This window comes from Bos javanicus, chromosome 19, assembly GCF_032452875.1.
Source record: "Bos javanicus breed banteng chromosome 19, ARS-OSU_banteng_1.0, whole genome shotgun sequence".
Lineage (NCBI taxonomy): Eukaryota > Metazoa > Chordata > Mammalia > Artiodactyla > Bovidae > Bos > Bos javanicus.
The window spans coordinates 27,879,981-27,900,783 of record NC_083886.1 but is presented as its reverse complement, the minus strand read 5'-3'; the positions used below and the strand labels follow the sequence as shown (position 1 = coordinate 27,900,783).

The window sequence follows — 20,803 nt, the reverse complement described above, 5'->3', positions numbered from 1 at the left end:
TGGGAAGTGATGAAGTTGATGCTGTTGGCCTCAGACAGTCTCTGTGTTCATTATGGCAGAGACAAGATCAAACTCTGACAGCTTGTAGCGTTTTATTCACAAAGGCTTTAAAAACTTGAGACTTGGGAAGTGAGTATTAGAGAAGTAAAGGGAAGACACCACCCTCAGCTGCCTGGAAGACTGCAAGACCTTCCAGCTCTGAGCAGGGGGATGGCTAGAATGACCTCCCTTCTGAGGCTGGGAGTTGTCACCCCAGGCCTGTAGTTCTCTGTTTTCCTTTAGCTGCTGGAGCCAGGCGGAACCTCAGAAGCAAGCTGTTTATCTTGTAGGTTTTTTGGTTTATTTTTAAATTTCTGACTGTGATGGTATTTATTTTTTCCTTTTCCCTTTCCCCACTTCTCCAGCTTAGCATCAGAAAGAGACCATCTGTCCCCGGCCTCGCCTGCGGCCATTTTAGAACCAGCACCAGGCTGCTGCTCAAATTCTGGTCCCCTCTCCTCCTCCCCTCCCTCCCGCACCGCGTGTCTCTCCTTTGGCTCCCTGCACGGGTCAGCTGCCCGCCTCCTGTGGGGCTTTCCATCCAGGAAAACCCTCTGGTCTGGATAAAGCCCCCAGCCGAGGGCGTCCGGGCAGCCAGGTCTGTGGGGAACCTGGGCGCTGAGGCATGGAGGGCACGGCTCCCAGCCTGGCGCAGGCTGGGCCCCTGTCCGCTCTGACTGGTTTCTGATCCGAATGGTATTTGTGTTCATGTGTGTGTGTCAGGTCTGGACTTGCTTCTGCCTCTTTGTGTATCTGTGTGTGTGTGTTCATGATCGCGTGTGTCCTGGCGTAGGGACCCAGAAAGAGTGACTTAAAAAACTACCCTCTGCCAGCACATAAGCATCCTTCCTGGTTTCTCTCCTGCCCCTCCGCTCCAGGGCACACTCCGTTCCTCCTCCTCCTCTACTCCTTTTCCAAAAAAATGCTTCAAAGCTGCCGACAAGCAGAGGGCGAGTACTTCACGGTGTGGAACCAGAATAAAAGGATGCACTTCAGTTCTGCAGTGTGGGGTAGGCTTATCCATGGCAGAGAGGAGCGTCAGCTTCAGAGAGGAATGAAGTCTAGGAAGGGAGTCTTCTGAAGGCTGTCTGGTTCATTACTGGACATTGTGGATGACGGGGAGTTGTGGTGGGTTTTAACCTTCCTTTCGAGCTCTCTTCTCTCCTGTTTGTTGGCTCTGTGAGGAGGTGCCTTGACGGTTCCTCCCCCCCCCAACCCCCCGCCGACTCCGGCCGACTTCCTTTCTCCCACGGGAGTGTCTGTCTGTCTCATGCTTTGGCCTTGGGCCCACTTTCCACACTGAGCCCTTGGTGTAGGAATGGGGGTAACACAACACACTCCCTGGGTCATTGGCGGGTGGGGGGCGGGATGAGACTGACTCAGGCCTCGGAGGGCCTCCTCCTGTTGACACAGGCAGGCGTCTGGACCTGCTGGGTCCTTGGGGCTGTGTCTGCTTTCTGTGCTTGGGGACGAAGGAAGAGGGAACCTGAGGAAACCTCCTGCCACTCCCCCACCCCCACCGCAGCCCACACATCCACTCCCATTCGCCTCCTCTTACACCCATCCTTTCCCCAAACACACACCCTCCTGTATCTCTTCTCATAGGCGAACATGCACATATGTCCTTTAGTTGCTTACAGCTAACTGAAGGACATCTCTCCACCAGGACAGTGCCCCCTGCCCAAGCCCCTGCGGGCACTGACTGCCTGCATCCCTGTGGGGCTCAAACTGCCGGGAAACCTGTCTGACCCCCACCCCGCCGCCTGGCCCCTTCCCGGTGGGGGCTCCGATAGCAGGGGCTTAGGGATTAGTGATCTGGTTGGTCGTGGTACGAGGGACAGGGTTTGAAGCTGCATTTGCACGGCAGTCAGTGGTTTAGCGCTTGGATGGTTGGCATGTAGGGGTGGCTTCAAGGCCTTGGTGAGCTGCTAGGAGACTGAAGGCCCCCTCCTCCAGGCTGTGCCTTGGTGCCAGCCCTGCCTGTGCCCCCCTCTTCCTTTTCCTGAGGGCCTGCTGGGTCACAGGAAGAGCTCAGGAAAACAGGCCTATTGTTTTCTTCAGGGAGGGAGGGTGGGAGGCCCTCCCAGCCCAGTCTAGTCTCAGCACCAGATAAACAGAGACTCCACAGGCCCTGGCAGCCCTGCTCTTCCAGGCAAGAGGGTGGTTTGGCTGCAGCCTCCATCACGCCAGCTCGTCGGTCCCCTCTGTGGACCGCAAGTTCCCATTCTCTTTGCTGAGTGGCCCTGCAGTTCTTTTCCCTATCCTCTCTCGACATCACAGGTTCTCTGAGCCTCTGGTCCTCTGTGGAGTCCTGGTGTGCTTGGCGACAGGGGAGGTGGGGCTGAGGCCCGCACTTGTCCTCCTGTCCCCCAGCCCGGGGGCAACCCCGCCTCCTGGCACTGCTCCCCCGTGGAGGGGTGGGTGGGATGGCACCTTGCCTAGGTTAGGGAGCCACACCAATTGCAGCAGGAGGACCTGCCAGGGCATATCCCAGTAAATAATCACATCGGGGCCTGAAGTGCAGGAGAGACTGGACCTTCCCTGGTGTCTTTCCCAAGGATTCTCAGCCCTCCCCAAACTTCAGAGTTCTGGTTCTTTCTACCATTCCAGCAGCCTCTTAGAATCTCCTGGAAGGGACAGACCCTTCCAGCTCTGAAAATTCTGTCTGATTCATAGGTCAGCAAAAAAGTGGGGGTCAGATTTGCCACTCCTACCTGCTTCTCCGGCAGCTGCCTCACAAGCAGCATTATCTCTGAGACTTCAGTGTATGTAACTCTTCTCAGCATGTTAATTCTCCATTCTGGCGTCTTGATTTATAAGCTCCTCGAAGGTAGAGCCAAGGTTTAAGAAGGCACTCTTTGGCAGGCAATTTAAAAAGATGCTGCAAATATTGACACTAACAGTTTGCATTTACTAAAGTACTTCGGAAACCCCTGTCCCCCTTGGGGGATTTCATCTCCATGCAGAGCAGACACCACACACATGACTCCCCGCTTGGAGGTGGATGATCTTGAAGCAACAGCACAGGGAGGCACGTGGTCAGAGCAGCACCGAGGCCAGGGTTTGACCTGCCAGCTCTGGGCCACTTCAGGAAATGTTGACCCCAAACCTGAGGGGCTGGCCTGCTTTTACCTTTCTGTCACCTGCCCTTCATCCTGGATTCCCCTGTGACTCCCGACCTCTCCTGTGGATTTCTGGGCACCTGCACGCCAACTGTGAGGGAGCAGTTGGGGCGCTCCTTCTCTCCTCCTGTGTCTTGCAGCCGAGCCTCACGGCTCCTTCATCCTTGAACTTCAGTTCTTGCTGCCTGCCACCGCATCCCAGCCAGGCCTCAAACATGGATGCATAAGCTCTTCTGCATTTTCTCTTGGGAAATAGTCACTGCCTTCATTTTTCACCAAACTATTCCTTGGTTTTCAGAGAAGGAAGAGGAGAATGCCAGTCAGTACTGGTCCCCAGGCCTCAGAGTAACTGCCTTGCTATTTGTGAGAGCTCTGTCACCATCTTCCCCTTATCCTTTCTCCAGATGTGAGCTGGGGGCGGGGGCGAGGTCAGTCCAGGGAGCCCCTTGAGGATTAGCAGAGCAAGGGAGAAAGCCCCCAAGACAGTTTGTGCCCAGTGCTCTCCTGACCAGTCCCAGCAGTGAGCAGAGCCCCCAGTGAAGGTACAGGTAGGCACCTTGGGAAGGATCAGGGCCCTGTGCCCAGTCCTCATTTAGCTAACTTTTATCGAGCACACAGCCAGTGCCAAATGCCGGGGAGATTCTGAAGCACAAGGCAGGGCCTTCAGGAAGTCTTGGGCTACAGCTGGGCAGACTGACACACGGGAAATCATGAGAGGGGAACTAAGGACAGGAGTCTGAAGGGATGGCCCAACTCCTGCTGCCCCCCTGCCTGCCCCAGGGGTCTCCTGTCTATCCATCCAGCTTGGTGCCTCTTCCCTCCCCCCAGGCCCTCCAGCTCTTATCTTCCACTTCTTCCAGAAAGCTCTCCTTGACCAAACCCACCTCCTCCTTGCTCTGCTGGCATTTAAAGGTTAAATCAGCAAGCATCTGAGCACCTCTCGGGTGCTTAGAAACATACCTGGTGCTGTGAGAAAAACAGGAATCGGCGCCAGCTGATGCCCGAATCGTTCAAGGGCAGTGTCCTGCGTGAGCGGTATGTCACTACGTGAGCGCACGTGTGGGTCGGGATGAAAGGTGGCGTGTGGACGCCATCCCTTGAATTGCACCTGGAGGCACATCTCCCTGCAGAGTTACTGCAGATAGCATCACTGCTGTCTCTTCATACCCGGACACATACAGTTACAAATCACAGATGACATCATGCGGCGTGAAGTCCAGTGCCATGTGATGTCTCCCTGGCAGTTTTTGACCTGGATGAGGGGGTCTGTCAGGTGTCTCACAGCCCCACTCTTCAGTAACTGATCCGAACACTTTGCTGCCTTCCACAGCCTCTCCACCAACTGAAGACCTGGTGGCTCAGACGGTAAAGAACCTGCCTACAATGCAGGAGACCCAGGTTCAGTCCCTGGATCAGGAAGATCCCCTGGAGAAGGGAATGGCAACCCCCTCCAGTGTACTTGTCTGGAGAATTCCATGGACAGAGGAATCTGGCGGGCTACAGTCCACGGGGTCTCAGAGGTGGACACGACTGAGAAACTGACTTGCACTTTCACTTTCAGGAAATGCTTGGTATCATAAACCCTTGTGAGTGAAAGTAGCCACAGACTTACTCCACATGCTCACGATTCAACAAAAGTGATTTTGCGTATGACACAGAGAGCTGCCCATAATAAAACATTTGGGCGCCCATATCTGTGCAAGTCTGTAGAGCTCTCATACCAGGTGGCAACCGGGTACCACCTGAGTGTGGTTCCTGCCCTGAAAGAGCAACTCTTCTACTTCAGGAGATGAGACATAATCGTGCGAAAAGTTAAATAATGAAGTTATGGTCTGGCTTGTTTAGTTACAAGGAACCTCTCAAGTGAGGCTGGATACAAGAAGTTGTAGCAGAGACTGTGGAGCCAGGCTATGTGCATTCAAATGCTGGTGCTGCCACTTCATTAGCCATTTGACTTTGGGCAAGTTATTTACCTTCACCAAGCCTCTGTTTCCTCATGTGTAAAGTGGGAATCACAGTAGTATCAGTGTCGTGGAGTTTTGTGGGATTAATTGGTAGTAGTGCTATCATGTTGATTTTGATTTACTTGAAGTTTCCGAGTCTCACTGCAGTCTGAGCACATGAACAGCGTGCAGCACAGCCAGTTCCTTGGAGCTGGAACTGTAGGGTGATTCTGAGTCGTGGTAAAACCAGGCACAGCGAGCACCAGTTAGTCCCCTGTACCCCCACTTCCCTCGCCCTCCACTCTGTTCTGTTCTCAGCCGGCCTCTCTGCTCACAACAACCTCTGCCACCCTGACTCTCCAGGTACCTTCCTGGTGTCTTCCCTCTGTGTTTTAGTTGGAATGGCCTAGAGGGAAATTTGCCCTCATTCCTCTTTTCTCTTGGTTTCAGACTGGCTACCCTTGGATCAGGAGCCCATCTTTTGGACTCATGAGCTATGATTGGGGTAAAAAAAGGAACCACATGGTTGAAAACAGGGTCCCTTAGGCAACAGGAACTTTGATTAGGGCTGGAAGTTGAATTTTGAGGGCAGACCTGGGCTCCTCTGCTTCCTGGCTGTGTGTAACCCTGGGCATGTCATTTAATTGCTCTAATATTCCTTCCCTGTAAAATAAATATGCCAATAACATCTACCTTACAGTTTGCTATGAGATTATACTTCTCAAGCACTCAGCAGTACCAGGACCAAAGGAAATGCTGAGAACCTGCTAGCTGTTTAATTATTACAGGGATGTTGGGAGGGTAGGCAATGAGAGAGAGCTCCGAGACAGAAAATGTGGGAGCTGTCTCATGAGGTGGTCAAGGTAAGAGGCACAGGGATGGGACAGATAAGAGCATCCTTGCTCAGAGAGTCCTGGGAAGGCTGTTAGACCCCATCTGTCATCCTTATTGTTGCCCTTGCCTGATTGCCCAAGTCTGGGGGATCACGAGAGAGCAACCACAGAACTGGAGAGTTGTTTGGTGTCTGCCTTCCCCATCAGAACACTGTTACAGCAGGGACTGCCCCATTTTACTCAACTTTCTTCCAGAGCCTAACACAACTCCTGGCACATGGTAAAGAAGTAATACATAGTCATCAGGTTGGCAGCTTTGTGGAATGTGGGCCTGAGCATTTAAAATCATATGGTTATGGAGACTTCCCTGTCAGTCCAGCCATTAAGACTCCATGCTTCCAGGGCAGGGTATGCGGGTTCAATCTCTGGTCGGGGAACTAAGATCTTACATGCTGCGTGGCATGGCCAAAAAAAAAAAAAATAGAGACAGAACCAGAAAGTTTTCTCATTGAAAGGGAACCCAGAGAGGTTAAGTGACTTGCCCACAAACATGCAGCCTGTTAGCAGCAGAGCCAAGAAAAGAAACCAGGTTGTCTAATTCTAAATTATATATGTACTTATATTTTATCATTGTCTGTGTTTGTCTTAGGACTTTTTCACATGTGTTATTAGCACTTTGAGGGGTCCCTTCCATGTGAGTAGGTTAACTTTCTTAGGGTGGCAGTTTTCACTGTCAGCAATAATTTATGGAGTAGTATGAGAGGGGCTTTAGGGTTATTATTTTTAACAACAGTTCTATTGATGTGTAATTCACATAGCACAAAATTCACCCTTTCACAGAATTTTAAAGTGGTTTTTGGTGTATTTACAGACTTGCTATCACCACTGTCTAATTTCAGAACATTTTCTTCAGCCCCAAATAAAACCCAGTACCCATTAGCAGTCACTACAATTCCTTCCTCCCAGCCCCTGGAGGAGGACTAATCGATTTACTTTCTGTCTCTAAGGATTTGCCTATTACAGACGTTAAACATAAATGAAGCTGTATATATGTGAAGTTTTTTTTTTTTTTTTACTGCCTTCTTTCATTTAGTGTAATGTGTTCAAGGTTCATCCGTTGCTGTAGCATGTATGTTATTACTTCATACCTTTTTGTTGCCAAAGAATATTCCATTATTGGAATATCCATAAATAGATACATCATATTCATTCATCAAGTGATGGACATTGGGCTGTTTCTGCTTTTGGGCTGTTATGAATAAAGCTGCTGTGAACATCTTATGTACAGATTTCTGTGTGTTCGTATGTTTTCAGTTGCATTGGGTATCTACCTAAGAGTCAAATTGCTGGGTCATGTGGTACCTGAGAAACTGCTAAACCGTTTTCCAGAGTGACAGCCCCATTTTGCCTTCCCACCAGCAGGGCACGAGGGTTCCATGCTCTCCGGGTCCTCTTCAGTGCTTGCCGTTGCCCATCATTTCGGTTAAAGCTGTCTTCGTGGGTGTGAAGTGGTGTCTTGTTGTGGTTTTGATTCTTCCTTCCCTAGGGACTCGTAGAGCATCTTTTCACCTGCTTATTGGCCACTGTGTATCTCTTTTGGAGAAATGTCTATTCAGATCCTTTGCTCGTTTTAAAATTATTTGTCTTTTTATTGTGGAGTTATTTTATTCTCAAGTTTTTTTAGTATTCTGTATACAAGTCCCTTGTCAGATATAAATCCTTTATCTACATGTCCCTTATCTCTGATATGTAATTTCAGATGTTTTTTTTCCAATCCTGTGGGTTGTCCTTTTACTTTTTTGATGCTGTTCTGTGAAACACACAGTTTTAGGCTTTGATGAAGTCCAATTTGCCTTTTTTTTTTTTTTGTCTTTTGTTACTTATGCTTTCAGTACCATACATAAGAAACCATTCCCTGATCCAAGATCATGAAGACTTACTCCTGTGTTGTCTTTTGATTTTTTATTGTTTTAGCTCTTACCTTTTTAGAGCCATGATCAATTTTGGGTTAATTTTTTGTGTATGGTATGACATAAGGGTCCAAATTCATTCTTTTAAATATGGATATCCAGTTTGTTGAAAAGAATGTTGAATGATCTTGGTACCCTTGTTGAAAATCAATTGACCACAGATTGAAGAGTTTATTTTTGGATTCTCAATTCCAGTCTATTGATCTATGTCTGCCATTGTGCCAGTATCACATGGTCCTGATTGCTGTAGCTTTATAGTAAGTTTCCAAGTTGAGCAGTGCAAGTCCTCTAACTTCATTCTTCCTTTTAAAGACATGTTGTCTCTTGGATCCTTTGCATTTTCATATGACTTTTAGGTGAAACTTGTCAATTTCTGTCCAAAAAAGCCACCTGGGTTTTTGATAAAAGTACACTGAATGTGTGGATCTTAGTAGTACTAAATCTTCTGGTCCATAAATGCAGGATGTTTTTCCATTTACGTAGGTCTTCTTTCATTTCTTTGAACAGTGTTTTACAGTTTTCAGTGTACATGTCTCACACTTCTTTGGTTTGGTTTATTCTTTCTGATAATCTTATAAGTGGAATTGTTTTCGGAATTTCCTTTCTGGATCATTAATTGTAGTATACAGAAATAAGAGTTGGTTTTCATATATTGGTCTTGTATCCAGCAACCTTGTTGAACTTGTCAATGAGTTTAATAGATAAGATCAATGTGTGAAGTTGAGGTTGAAATTCATGGGTTGGATAGCTTGTGGTGGGCTAGAATGGCTAGTGATTTCCTGGAGAAACAAAAAAGAACAAAAAACACCACCACGACTTGGAATTTGACTTGGCTGACAGGAGAGGTCATCTTTTGGCGGGATTGGCCCCTGACATAGATAAAAGGGGCATGAGTTGAGTCAGTGCAGATGGAGGTGCTGAGGCGCCCTTGTAGGAGAGCAGTAGTTCTCCACCACTGTGCCTCCTTTCAGATCCCTGATGCTTCCTTTCACCTGTTAGTAACTCCCCAAAGCAGCACAGCCTCTCCGAAAGAGGCCACTGACTTCCACATTGGAATTACCCAGGAGATCTGTTAAACATACAGATTCCCCTCCTCACCCCAGACCTGCAGTGCTAAATAGGAATCTCTGGAGCAGGATCTAGGATTCTCACATATCCTAAAGCATCCTGTCTAGCTTCCGTTCCCAAGCTTTTCCAGCCTTATGCAGGCCCCAGGCTCCCGCTTAGCAAATGATCTTCCCTCCGACGTAATCACCTAAGTCACAGTCACTGGGAATTCATGGAGCTCCCCCATCTTCTTTTGTCTTTAATCTCGACAGAGCAGTGACTCTTCACGTCTCGTTTCTTCCTGTCCTTCTCTCGCCCTCCTTCATTTAGTTACCTGTACCCTTGACCCCGTCCCTTTCCACCTGCCAGCTGAACAAGAACCAGGCCGCTGAGAACAGAGTCTGAGCACCAAGGCACAGAGCTGGAGGAGGCTCCAGAGCTGTGCCTTTGTGCAGACGGGCAGGCCAGGACCGCCTGGTGGGTTCCCAGGAGCAGAGCATTTCCCTTTGGGGATGCCCCTTCTAGATCACCATCAAAGAGGGTCGCCATGCATGCAGACAGGCAGATATATGAAGGGCCCATATCTGAAGCCAGATCAATGCATTAAATCATATTTGAACTGTGTATTATGTATTTCTGGGCATTCTGAATCCTTGAGTATGGCACTGTTGTATTTGATCAGTGCTGTAATCCACTGATGCAGTTTACATACAAATAGATGCATATGCACCCATATATATCATTAAACAGCAAGTTGTCAGGCATCAGCATTCACTTTTTAGTCTTCTTCCCTTAAGTATTTGAGATCTTCCCTATTTTGAAAACCCTCTTGTCTGACTTTGCTCCCTCCTCTAGCCGTCATCTGCTTTTCCCCTTCCTCTCCAAGTCGGACTTCTCCAGCAAGGGTGCTGCCCCCAGAGCCTTCACTTCCTCATCACTCCAGCTCCCCCCAGCCCCCGTCATCTGCTCTCACCACTATGGTCTGCACGGGGATGCCCAGTGGGGCCTTGGCGCTGAGGCCAGTGACGCTTTTCTCAGTCCCCTCTGACCACCTCCCCTCTGGTGTCTGTTCCTCTGCTCGCCCGTGTGCAGCACGTGGCCCTTCCTCAGGGGCTGGCCTTGGCCCTTCTAGTCCTCATTCCCTGTGCACCCACCCTGAACACCATTTCCCACACTCACGAACGGTCTTTAAATCTTAACCCTCAGACCCTTGTTTCTAGCTGCCTGGTAGACATTGACTTCTATGCATCCCCAGACATCTCAAACTTAACATCCAAACCCAAGCTGCTGTCCCTCAGCAGGGCCTGGGCTTCCCTGCTCTTCAGTTCTTGTCACCACTCAGACACTACCTCTTCCAGGGAGCCTGCCTTAGATTCCCACCCTGAGTCAAATTCTGTCCCCTGAAACCGAAGAGCTGGTTTATTACCCAGTCCAGCTTCCTCTTAGCTGTGTGAGGAAGACAGGCCCTGGACAGTTAAATACTTGCTCAGGGACACATAGCTATGTCCCCCTAGAAATCACTCTCCAGCGCTCTTTCCGCTACTCCAGACTGGAGTGCCTTCCATTGCTCTCATGGAGCATAACCACCGGGTGTCCACGTGTCCACGCTGGGGTGCTTGGCCTGTCGGGAAAATCACATGGCCCTTGAGGGGCTGTCCGTGGTTCTCATACAGCATGGTTGAGATCCCCATTGTGCCTCACTGAGAACTTGTCACATAGTCAGATAAATATTTAATGGATAAATGGAAGAAGACAAAGTCACCTGGCAGATCTCCCCAGATTAGGGCCCAGGACAGGGCCAATGTAGACACTCAGGCAGTATTTAGCGGTTGTCTTATGATGGGGCAACTTTAAGTATCTGGCTGAGGTGTTTGGACTCCCTTCTGGGCAGAGGAGCAAACTCAGGAAGGCAGGGTGAAGCAGAAGGCAGGGTGGCAAGGCAGGCGCTCCAGGAGGGAGGGGGTGGAGGGATGGGCCTGGAGTAGCAGCTTCGGGAATGGAGAGGAGGAGACACATGGGCATCTTGAAAGAAGGAACTGGGGAGAGGATGCTGCCAAGGTGGGGCTTGGGTGAGGGTGGTGCTGTCGTTGAGCAGAGTGGGGCCAGGCCTCCGTGGAGCATGTTCCCTAGAGGATGTTTCAGACCAGGACTCCTGTGTCACACGCACAGTCTCAACTTAATTCTCAGAATAACCCTTTCAAGTAAGTGTGGTCAGCCTGGCCCGGGGGTCAGGAAACAGGCTTGAGACCATTAAATCCATGTCTGAACGTGAGTGTCTGACCTCACAGGCTGTCCTTTTCATCCCTTGGTGCCTCCCAAACAGAGCCTAAGGAGTCAGACTGGGAGCTCAGGTTACAACTTCTGTTTGTGTTGATCCAAGGTGATGATGCTGTGTCATTGTGACTCTGCCAGGCCGCTCTTATCCCCCTCTTAGATTAGGAACATCAGAAAATCAAGTCCATGCGTCCTTTCTCCTGTCTCCGTCCATTTCAGAAAGAATTAAGATGCAAGAAAGGACTTCCCAATGGTTAAGAGTTTAGAGGCCCCAGGATGGATGAGGCCATTCTCTGGGAGAGATTTTTTAGGGAAGTGAGTTCCCTTCAAGCCTCTGAGTCTAGACTTGCAGGTGGATAAGATAACTTCTTCTAGGTCCCTTGCAGCTCTCAGGTTCAAGCAGACCTCTTATCAGCCCCTCTCCCTTTCCTGTGGGGCCTGCTGATTTTTAGACCTATTCAAGGGTTTTGTTTTGTTTTATTTAGTAACTTAAGTTGGAGCTAAGTAATTGAACACAGGGAGAAGGCGATGGCACCCCATTCCAGTACTCTTGCCTGGAAAATCCCATGGATGGAGGAGCCTGGTAGGCTGCAGTCCATGGGGTCGCTAAAAGTCGGACACGACTGAGCAACTTCACTTTCACTTTTCACTTTCAGGCATTGGAGAAGGAAATGGCAACCCACTCCAGTGTTCTTGCCTGGAGAATCCCAGGGACGGGGGAGCCTTGTGGGCTGCTGTCTATGGGGTCGCACGGAGTCGGACACGACTGAAGCGACTTAGCAGCAGCAGTTGAACATAGAACCAGGAAATTCTTGGTCTGGCCAGCTCAAGCCCCTTCAGAGCAGGTGGAAGGAGTCTCTCTGCAGCTTCTGTCAAGGCTCCCGCAAACCTGGCCAGTTCTGGAATGTTCTTTCAGGCTGCTGCTTGCAAAGCCCGGAGCTAGGTGCTGGACAGGCAAGTAAGCAGGGAGGATTCAGTCCCTTCCTTCCAGGATTTGCAGACAAGTTGGTGCATAGTTACGGCGTGTGGAGGCACGGGCTCTGATGAGGATGTCTGGGAACCGGGCCACATTTCCGGTCCTCCCAGGACGTTCCTGAGGCGGGGGTCTCCCTGGTCTCTAGCCCATCCAGGTTACCTTCCACGTCCCCTTGCTTCAGTGGGTGAAGGAGGAGGTGTTCTTTTGATTTATTTGGTTTTGGGAGTTTCTTTGGTTGTTTTTACAGAAACCCTATCTTGGTTTTCAAAACCAGAGAGAAAGGAACTTTATATGATATACTTTGAGGATTGTGGGCAACGAGGCACAGGTGTTGGCTGGGGAGTTTGTTTCCTGAGGGCATGTGCCTCCCCTCCATCCTGCAGGTGGGGGAGAGCCTGCCTGTGACCCCAGGCGCCCCTGGCCGGCCTTGGCTTGCAACCCCACCTCCCAATCCCTCTCTCTCAGAAAGGAGCCCTGCCCAGAGGGTGCCGGTGGCCTCCCTGCAGCTGCGCTGCTCAGCTCAGCAGGCCATGAGCCCCTTTGGAGGCGTTTGTCTGAGCCCTGCGGGCCCTCGCCCCTCCTCTCCTGGTTCCACTTGGCTCCAAACAAGGGGAACTGAAAGTTCTCCCTTCACACTGCCTCTCCCTGCTCTCCATCCCCCGTCCTGCTCCAGATCCCTCTACCCCACCAAATGCTGGGAGCCCTGGGCTCAGGACTGGGAAAGGGGAGAAGGTGGCTCGCGTGCTCCAGCTCCTCCTAGCTTTCCTCATCCCTGCTTTTATTTTCACTGCACATGTGCCTGTGCCAGGCACCGACCTAATAAGCATTTTGTGGGCGTTTGAAGTTGCCACCAGCCCAGAGGTGGGTACTCAGGTGTCCCCCCATGCGGATGAGGCCACAGGCTCTCAGAGGTCATCACTGAGTCTGAAAGCAGCAGCCTGTCTAAATAGCCAGCGGGGCTCTGCCTCCTGTTTTCTCTCCCCTTCTTCTGGCTTTCCCCTCCCCAAACATGAACTCTGACCCAGTCCTGGAAAAGGGCAGCTCTCCATCAGCCCCCCAGCAGCTCCATTAACACAGTCATTCTCAACTCCTGGTCGAACAGCCTTCCCCGAGGCCTCTAGCTCGTTTTCCTGTTCTGAAGTGCGTATACCTCATTCTTTCTTTCCCCCTGCCCCCTCAGGACCCTGCAGGCATCTTCGAGCTGGTAGAGGTGGTCGGCAATGGCACCTACGGACAGGTGTACAAGGTGAGGCTATGGGTGTGGCGGGAGGGGGCCCTCTCCCATGGGCCTCTCTGGAGTGGGCTGTGGTCTGGAGATTTGACAGGGGCTGGAGGGATTACAGGGGCCCGGGGCCCTGGGAAAGGAGGGGGCCCAGGGAGGGAGAGGAAAGGGATAAAGTCAGGAGGAAAGGAAGCAGCGAGAGGCGGGTGTTTTTGCTGGCCTCTACCTCTGAGCTTAGAACCAGCCCTGGGTGTGGCAGGAACAGTCTGGAGCTGGGTGGGGTGAGGAACGGGGACATGCAGGGCAATGGGAAGGGTATGGGGACATGTGTGACTGAGCTCAGAAGTACAGGTTTGGCTTCTCCTGAGTCCACAGGAGACCTAGGACTCGGGGTTGGTGGGACCTAGAGGGGGCACCCTCAGCAGAGGGGAACCCACTTTCTTGAGCCCCCCTGACCGGCCTGCAGCAGGACTGGGACCGGAGCGCAAGCCTTCTGCTTTTGAGGCTGCCTCCCTCCCCCGCCTCCACAGCAGTGGCATTTCCTCGACCACGGACTGTGGCTTTTGGCCTGGCCAGTCTGGCCCTTCACGTGGTCTAACCACCGGTCACACTCCACGGGGGAGGCAGCCACAGCAGAGAGGTACTCAAGGTGGATGCTGCCCCCAGGCACGCGCCTGGCTGCTTCGGCTCTAACTATGGCACTCAGCCTCTTCATGAGCCTCCTGTGTCTCAGGGGCCAGGGTTTCCTGGGTCACTGGGACTACCCACCTCTTACCCTTCTTCTCTGTAAGCTTGGAAAGCAGGTGCACCCCCACCCCAATCACCCCATCTCTTGCCTAGTTGTTGCCATGGAAATAGCAGCTCTGTGTTCTGCTTCTCTGGGCTTAGGGGTCGTGAAAAACTGCTGGGGATAAAAATAATCCTTGGGCTGGCAGTCCCCCCTACACACACACCTTTCTCTTCCCCAGGAAGCCTTGGACTTTCCTACTGGAGCCTGAGATGACTCCTGCTAGGAATTTTGGAAGGATGATGGGGGGGCAGAAGGGGAATGGCAGGAACACGCTCTAGAAGTTTCTTCCCATTCGCACTGGTGGTGGGGTATCCACACAGCAGTCAGCCCTCCCGTGTTTCTCCCAAGTTCCCTAAAATCTCAGCCCTGTCTACTCTCTCCTGTTAACAGTAATAAAAAGCCCTGTGTATGTGGCTGGGGGTGGGGGTGATTCTGGGAAAGGCCCCCTGTCCAGAGAGGTGAATCAGGAGAGGACCCAGGCAGTCTGTCTTGCATAGAAGATGCTGGAGAGGCAAAGCCCTCCTTTCCCAGCCGCCTCTCCCAGCTCCATGCCGCTCCATCTGAGGATGGAGAGGGAGCCCTCACTCGCTGCTCTAACTTTCAGACAAGGCTATCTAAGCCAGAGAGGCTGGGACAAAGCACAAGTGTCTCTCCCTCATCCCTCTTGAGTGTTTCAGGAGAGGAGACCCTTCGTCTTTATCCAGCTTAGCACTTGGAATCCAGGCGCGGTGATTTTCCTACGACCGACTCATAAACTGAGGTGTCTAGCCAGGGGCATTTTCTAAGAAAGAAAGCAGCCAAAAATTGTGGGCTCTCCCTGAATTAAGCCCCTTCCGAGTGCAGACCTGACCCCCCACCCATGCCTGGCTCTCCATCCTGCAGGGTCGGCATGTCAAGACTGGGCAGCTGGCTGCCATCAAAGTCATGGACGTCACGGAGGTAAGGCGTGTATAGGGCAGGGGGAGGGTCGGAGTGTTGAGAAGGGGGCTTGCGGGGGGCGGGGGGGACTCTCAGGGTTCACCTCTCCCTATTCACGTAGGATGAGGAGGAAGAGATCAAACAGGAGATCAACATGTTGAAAAAATACTCTCACCACCGCAACATCGCCACCTACTATGGGGCTTTCATCAAGAAGAGCCCCCCAGGGAACGACGACCAGCTCTGGGTGAGGAGCGCCCCTCGCCTGCCCCAGTTAGTGCATCTGTTCTCCTGCCTCTGAGCACAGATCCTGGGAAAGCAGGACATCTAATCTGTGCGGGTGGTGGCAAGACTTGGGCCCCTCCCAGCAGCGCACAAGCCTCTCAGGATGATTACTTTCCAATTACTTGGCCACAGCTCGCTTAGCTCTTTGGGGCCTCCCCCAAATTCCCTCCAGGCTTGGAACATTCCTAAGAGTCATCGCCTTCCCGGCCTGGGCACTGTTGCCCGCTAATTCCCCGGCCTCACCCTTTCTGGGGCTCAGCCCAGCCTGGAGGAGAGGGCAGCAGGGAACACAGCCATGGCTGGGGGACTGGGCCTCAGACCAGGTCCCCCTCCCAGCAGTTGCTGCTGCTCCCCCATCCCTGGGATTCTCCAGGCAAGAATACTGGAGTGGGTTGCCAGTTCCTTCTCCAATACATGAAAGTGAAAATGAAGTTGCTCAGTCGCTAGACAAGTACTTACTGAGCGCCCTCTGTGTACCCTGCACAGATAATCATGAGTTGTGGTCCCTGCCTCCAAGGCACTTAGTCTTTTTTGGGTGGGGAGAGACACACGTAGAGAAAGGCAACCAGCTGTGTGTAGTGGGAGATTAAGGGCTAGAAGCTGAGCGCTAGTGACCCGGCGCCCCCTTGTGGACCCCATCCTCCCCTCCAGCTATGGGAGGGGCGCCCCAGATGTGCAAATTACCTCTTTGGCGCATGCAAATACAGGCACCTCAAGCCACCTTTTTTTTTTTTTTTGCATTGGATGCAGCTTGTAGGAAACATACAGTGAAAACATTTGGATGGGCGTACTGATCCCCCGGGATTTGTTTGGCCTCTGCTTTGGGTCCCTGGAGGTGGGAAACATACAGTGAAAACATTTGGACGGGCGTACTGGTCCCTCAGGATTTGTTTGGCCTCTGTTCTGAGTCCCTAGAGGTGCCGGCCAGCCGGAGTTCTTCTCATCTCCAGCCTCGGCCTGGCCTGTTTACAGACATTGTGCTGAAGCCTCAGATTCCCTTCTGCAGCTCTCTGGTAGCCCTTGGGCTCTGTCTTGTCTCTCTAGCAGACCTGGGGACTTGCTGACTTGAGCCCCTTTCTTGTCTCTCTCAAGGGTTGGCCAGCTTTTCCTTTGAATGGCCAGACAGTAAATATTTGGGGCTCTGCGGGTCATAAGCTTCTAACAACTACTCAGCTCAGCCATAGACAATGCAGAGATGAAAACAGGAATGTCCCTTGACTCCAAAGAGCTTTATTTAAGACGCTAAGATTCAGTTTCATGTGATTCTTTGATTTTTATTTCAGCCATTTAAAAATGTAAAAACCATGCTCAGCCTCTTGGCTATAGATTGCCGGACCCCTGCTCCAGAGCGGTGGTTCTTCACTCTCTGTTTGGGCTTTATGGGTCCCAGTGAGGATCTGATGGAAGCTTTGGCCCCTGCCGCAGGGAAAATGCACAAACCCATGTCATTCTGTCTGCAAGTTCAGGGATTCCCTGGGGTCCTCTTCTGGACCCAGACCATCACCTCCCTCAGCCCACCTGCCCTGTATCTCCCAACTGTGTCTCCTTCCCCTTTCTCTCCTAATCTCACCAAGTTCTGTGGCTTTTACTAGGGGTCTCATGGCCCCTGCTCTCCAGCTCATACCAATTCTGACCCAAGGACTCCAGTCCTCCCCCAGGGGCCTGGTACGGGAAGGAGGCCTTGCCTGACAGATACTTTTCCCTCCGGTCCTCCCTGGGACCATAGCTGGTGATGGAGTTCTGTGGTGCTGGTTCTGTAACGGACTTGGTGAAGAACACGAAAGGGAATGCCCTGAAGGAGGACTGTATAGCCTACATCTGCAGGGAGATTCTCCGGGTGAGTGCCAGGTCCCTCCCTGCCTCCTCCTCCCATCTCCCTGGAAGTGGGCCTTCCCTGCACTCACAGGGAAGGAGCTGGAACTGTGCCCCCTTGAAGGAACAGATGGCCTGATGCGGGTGCGGGTGGAGAACCCTCAGAGGGACCCAGCGCCTCTGTGTCCCAGCTCTGCCCTTTCCTTGGGGCCCTGCAGCTGGATCCTCCAGAGCCTCCAGTCTGAGGACACTACCCTCAAAGCTGAGCCTTAACCTGGGCTCCTGGCTCCCAGGTGGAGAGGGACAGCTCCCCCAGCCCAGCCCAGCCAGGTGCCTCCCCAGCCCCTCAACTCACATCCTTGTCCTCTAACACCAAGAATACTTCCTCCCACCCCCAGGGTCTGGCCCATCTCCACGCCCACAAGGTGATCCACCGAGACATCAAGGGGCAGAACGTGCTGCTGACAGAGAATGCCGAGGTCAAGCTAGGTACGCCGACGCCTTCTGACCTCTAGCATGGAGTTGGGGACCCGTTTGTTCATTCCCTCTAGTGGCTCAAGCCCACCTGTCTACGGGCTGGGGGATTTGCTCCCCACCTTCTGCTGAACACTGCTGGAGAAGCTTTTTGTGTGCTCCCTGGTGTGTCCCGGTGCTGTGCCAGCCCCTCTGGGGAGATGGGTTTGTTTGGCCCCTTCTGCCTGGAATGCTGTCCCTTGGTCCTTTCACTCTGGTTTCTCCCCCAGACACTGGAAGACTAGTTCAGGGCCTTTGGGATGGATGCTGATGGGGTGAAGAGGTGGCCGGGTGGGGCTCACACAGGACAGCCCAGAGGGGGCCGCAGGTGCAGCGTTCCGTCATGGCCTTTGCCTCTGCCCTCCCAGTGGATTTCGGGGTGAGCGCACAGCTGGACCGCACCGTGGGCAGGCGGAACACGTTCATCGGGACCCCCTATTGGATGGCCCCCGAGGTCATCGCCTGTGATGAGAACCCTGATGCCACCTACGATTACAGGGTACGGGCGGGGAGGCAGCCAAGGGTAGGAAGTGAGATGGGGGCAATGGGCAGGTTGAAAATATTGGGAGCTTGAGCAGGTCAGGGAATGAAATGAAGGCCCAGGGTTGTGTTAGCAGTGAGAGGCAGGGGAAGGGTTTGAGACCAGGAAAGTACGGATGGGGAAGGTGGGGTAGCTGGAGGACAGTGAGGGTTGGAGCAGAGGGGCCTCAGGAAGGGTATGGACCAGGAAGCAACCCGGGGAGGAGAGGCTGGGGATAGTGGGAGAGGGGAGTTAGTGGTCAGCAGCGTTCACCGGTCCCTCTTTTCATGCCTCTGCAGAGTGACATTTGGTCTCTAGGAATCACAGCCATCGAGATGGCAGAGGGAGCCCCCCGTAAGTGCAGGGTTTGGGAACAAAGGGAGGGCCCAGAAGGAGCTGTAGGGAGGAGGTGGGGTCATGGGAGGCCGGTGAGACCAGCTGATGGTGCCTCTTCTGTGTTCCAGCTCTGTGTGACATGCACCCCATGCGAGCCCTCTTCCTCATCCCCCGGAACCCACCGCCCAGGCTCAAGTCCAAGAAATGGTAGGTCTTGGGGGATTGGTGTTTAACAAGGAGGCCCCCGCAAACAAGGCCTCCACCTTACCCCCTACCCCCAGGCCTGGGTCTGCACTGCCGAAGAGGGGGTGGGTAGGGGGCGCGCCTGGTGTGGGCAACACGGGGAGATGGGAGGGAAGTGGGTGACTTTTGGATGAATGAGTCCCCCCTTCTTCCTGGAACCACCCCCTTTCCAACATGAGCCACCATCGTCTCCAGGTCTAAGAAGTTCATTGACTTCATTGACACGTGTCTCATCAAGGCTTACCTGAGCCGCCCACCCACCGAGCAGCTGCTCAAGTTCCCGTTCATCCGAGACCAGCCCACCGAGCGGCAGGTCCGCATCCAGCTCAAGGACCACATCGACAGATCCCGGAAGAAGCGAGGCGAGAAAGGTCAGTGGGCGGGGAGGGAGGTGGAGGGTCTGGAACACATGTCCGCGCCCCTGCTCCTCTTCAGCCCTGGCTCCCCCTCAGGCCCCCTTCCAGGCCCAGCTCTCCCTGTCCAAGGAGATCTCCTTTCCCAAACTTCCAACCCCAGAGGGCTTTTTCCGCCTTACCTGGGGAGGTCTAGAACTGCTCATGCACATGTGTGAATGCACGGACACTCCCACCCACATCCCGCCCACCATGGGGTCCTCTCCCCATCTCTGTCAAGGCCCAAACCTGGGACCCGCCGTCACCCCCATTGCTCCAAGGAGGCGTGCCATCCAGACAGACCTTCCTGGTTATCCCCATCTAAGGTTTCCCTAGCCCAGGGTGGGGTCTGGGGCACTGGGTGAAGAAACAGCAGTGATCTCCCCCCTGCAGAGGAGACGGAATACGAGTACAGCGGCAGCGAAGAGGAGGACGACAGCCATGGAGAGGAAGGGGAGCCAAGGTGGGCCTGGCAGGCGGAGGTGGGGGACCGTCACTGTCCGAGGGACAACAGTGGCCCTTGGCTTGGGGACTCAGCCTGGGGGTGGTGGACACAGACAGGTGGACCCATGGGACGGAGGCCCTGTGTGCTGAGACGGAGCAGAACAAATGCAGGAGCTGGAGGGAACTCAGGGCTGCAGGCTGGGGTGTTGAAGGAGTGCGAGCCCAAGGCGGGACAGAGGGAGGACAGGTCTTCATTATCTGGGAGCAACCGAGGCGACCCCGTCTGGTTTGCTGAAGCACCTGTTCAGGGCTCCCAGGGGGGAGGGTGACTTCTGACCCCGATACTCCCGTGTACCATCTTGCCCAGCTCCATCATGAACGTGCCGGGGGAGTCGACCCTCCGCCGGGAATTCCTCCGGCTCCAGCAGGAGAACAAGAGCAACTCGGAGGCTTTAAAGCAGCAGCAGCAGCAGCTGCAGCAGCAGCAACAGCGAGACCCGGAGGCGCACATCAAACACCTCCTGCACCAGCGCCAGCGGCGCATCGAGGAGCAGAAGGAGGAGCGGCGGAGGGTTGAGGAGGTGTGGGGGCGGGGCACGTCGAGGGGCGGGCCCTCCTGGAAGGACCTGACCTGACCAGGTCCTGGTCCCACTGCTGGTCTGCTGGTGTGCTTAGGGCAACATGAAGAAGAGGGAGCAAGGGGGGCCAGCCCCCCGCCTTCAGACTTGCAGGGAAGGGCTCTGTCCTCTCTGAGAGGCCCCTAAGGCACCTGCCAGGCCAGTGTGGGTGGTAGTACCCTCAGCGTCCCTTCAGAGCGAAGTTTTCTAAAAAGTCACTGTCACCCCTTCCTCGTGTCTATATGTAAACCTCAGCTCTGGGGTTTGTCTGCTCTGTTTCCCTTCAGACCTGCGGAGGCTGAGGGTCTCTGCTCAAACCCCTCCATGTCCTGGGCACCTGTCCCTCCAGCAGGTGCCCAGTCTGTAGGTGAATAAGATCCCTCAAAAGGCCTTCCTTTTACTTATGGTTGTTGGGCCTTGGATTTGCTTCCTACAAGCTTGTCCAGCACACTAATTGGAGGTGGATGGCAGAAATTAATTTAATTAATAGAGAATCTTACTTTTAAG

The 20,803-nt window shown here is 53.1% G+C and overlaps 1 protein-coding gene across 28 annotated transcripts in view; it reads left to right on the top strand.

Moving 5' to 3' along the window:
* The window catches only part of MINK1 (misshapen like kinase 1), a 47,081-nt gene that overhangs the window by 17,071 nt on the left and 9,207 nt on the right, over positions 1-20,803 (top strand). For all 28 annotated transcript variants that reach the window (XM_061390865.1, XM_061390878.1, XM_061390864.1 and 25 more), the window contains exons 2-12: positions 13,385-13,450; positions 15,099-15,155; positions 15,256-15,381; positions 17,146-17,256; positions 17,630-17,720; positions 18,113-18,243; positions 18,564-18,618; positions 18,729-18,807; positions 19,039-19,214; positions 19,629-19,698; positions 20,047-20,260. In XM_061390865.1, coding sequence (XP_061246849.1) covers positions 13,385-13,450; positions 15,099-15,155; positions 15,256-15,381; positions 17,146-17,256; positions 17,630-17,720; positions 18,113-18,243; positions 18,564-18,618; positions 18,729-18,807; positions 19,039-19,214; positions 19,629-19,698; positions 20,047-20,260 — 1,176 coding nt within the window. The remainder of the gene's footprint in view (positions 1-13,384; positions 13,451-15,098; positions 15,156-15,255; positions 15,382-17,145; positions 17,257-17,629; positions 17,721-18,112; positions 18,244-18,563; positions 18,619-18,728; positions 18,808-19,038; positions 19,215-19,628; positions 19,699-20,046; positions 20,261-20,803) is intronic.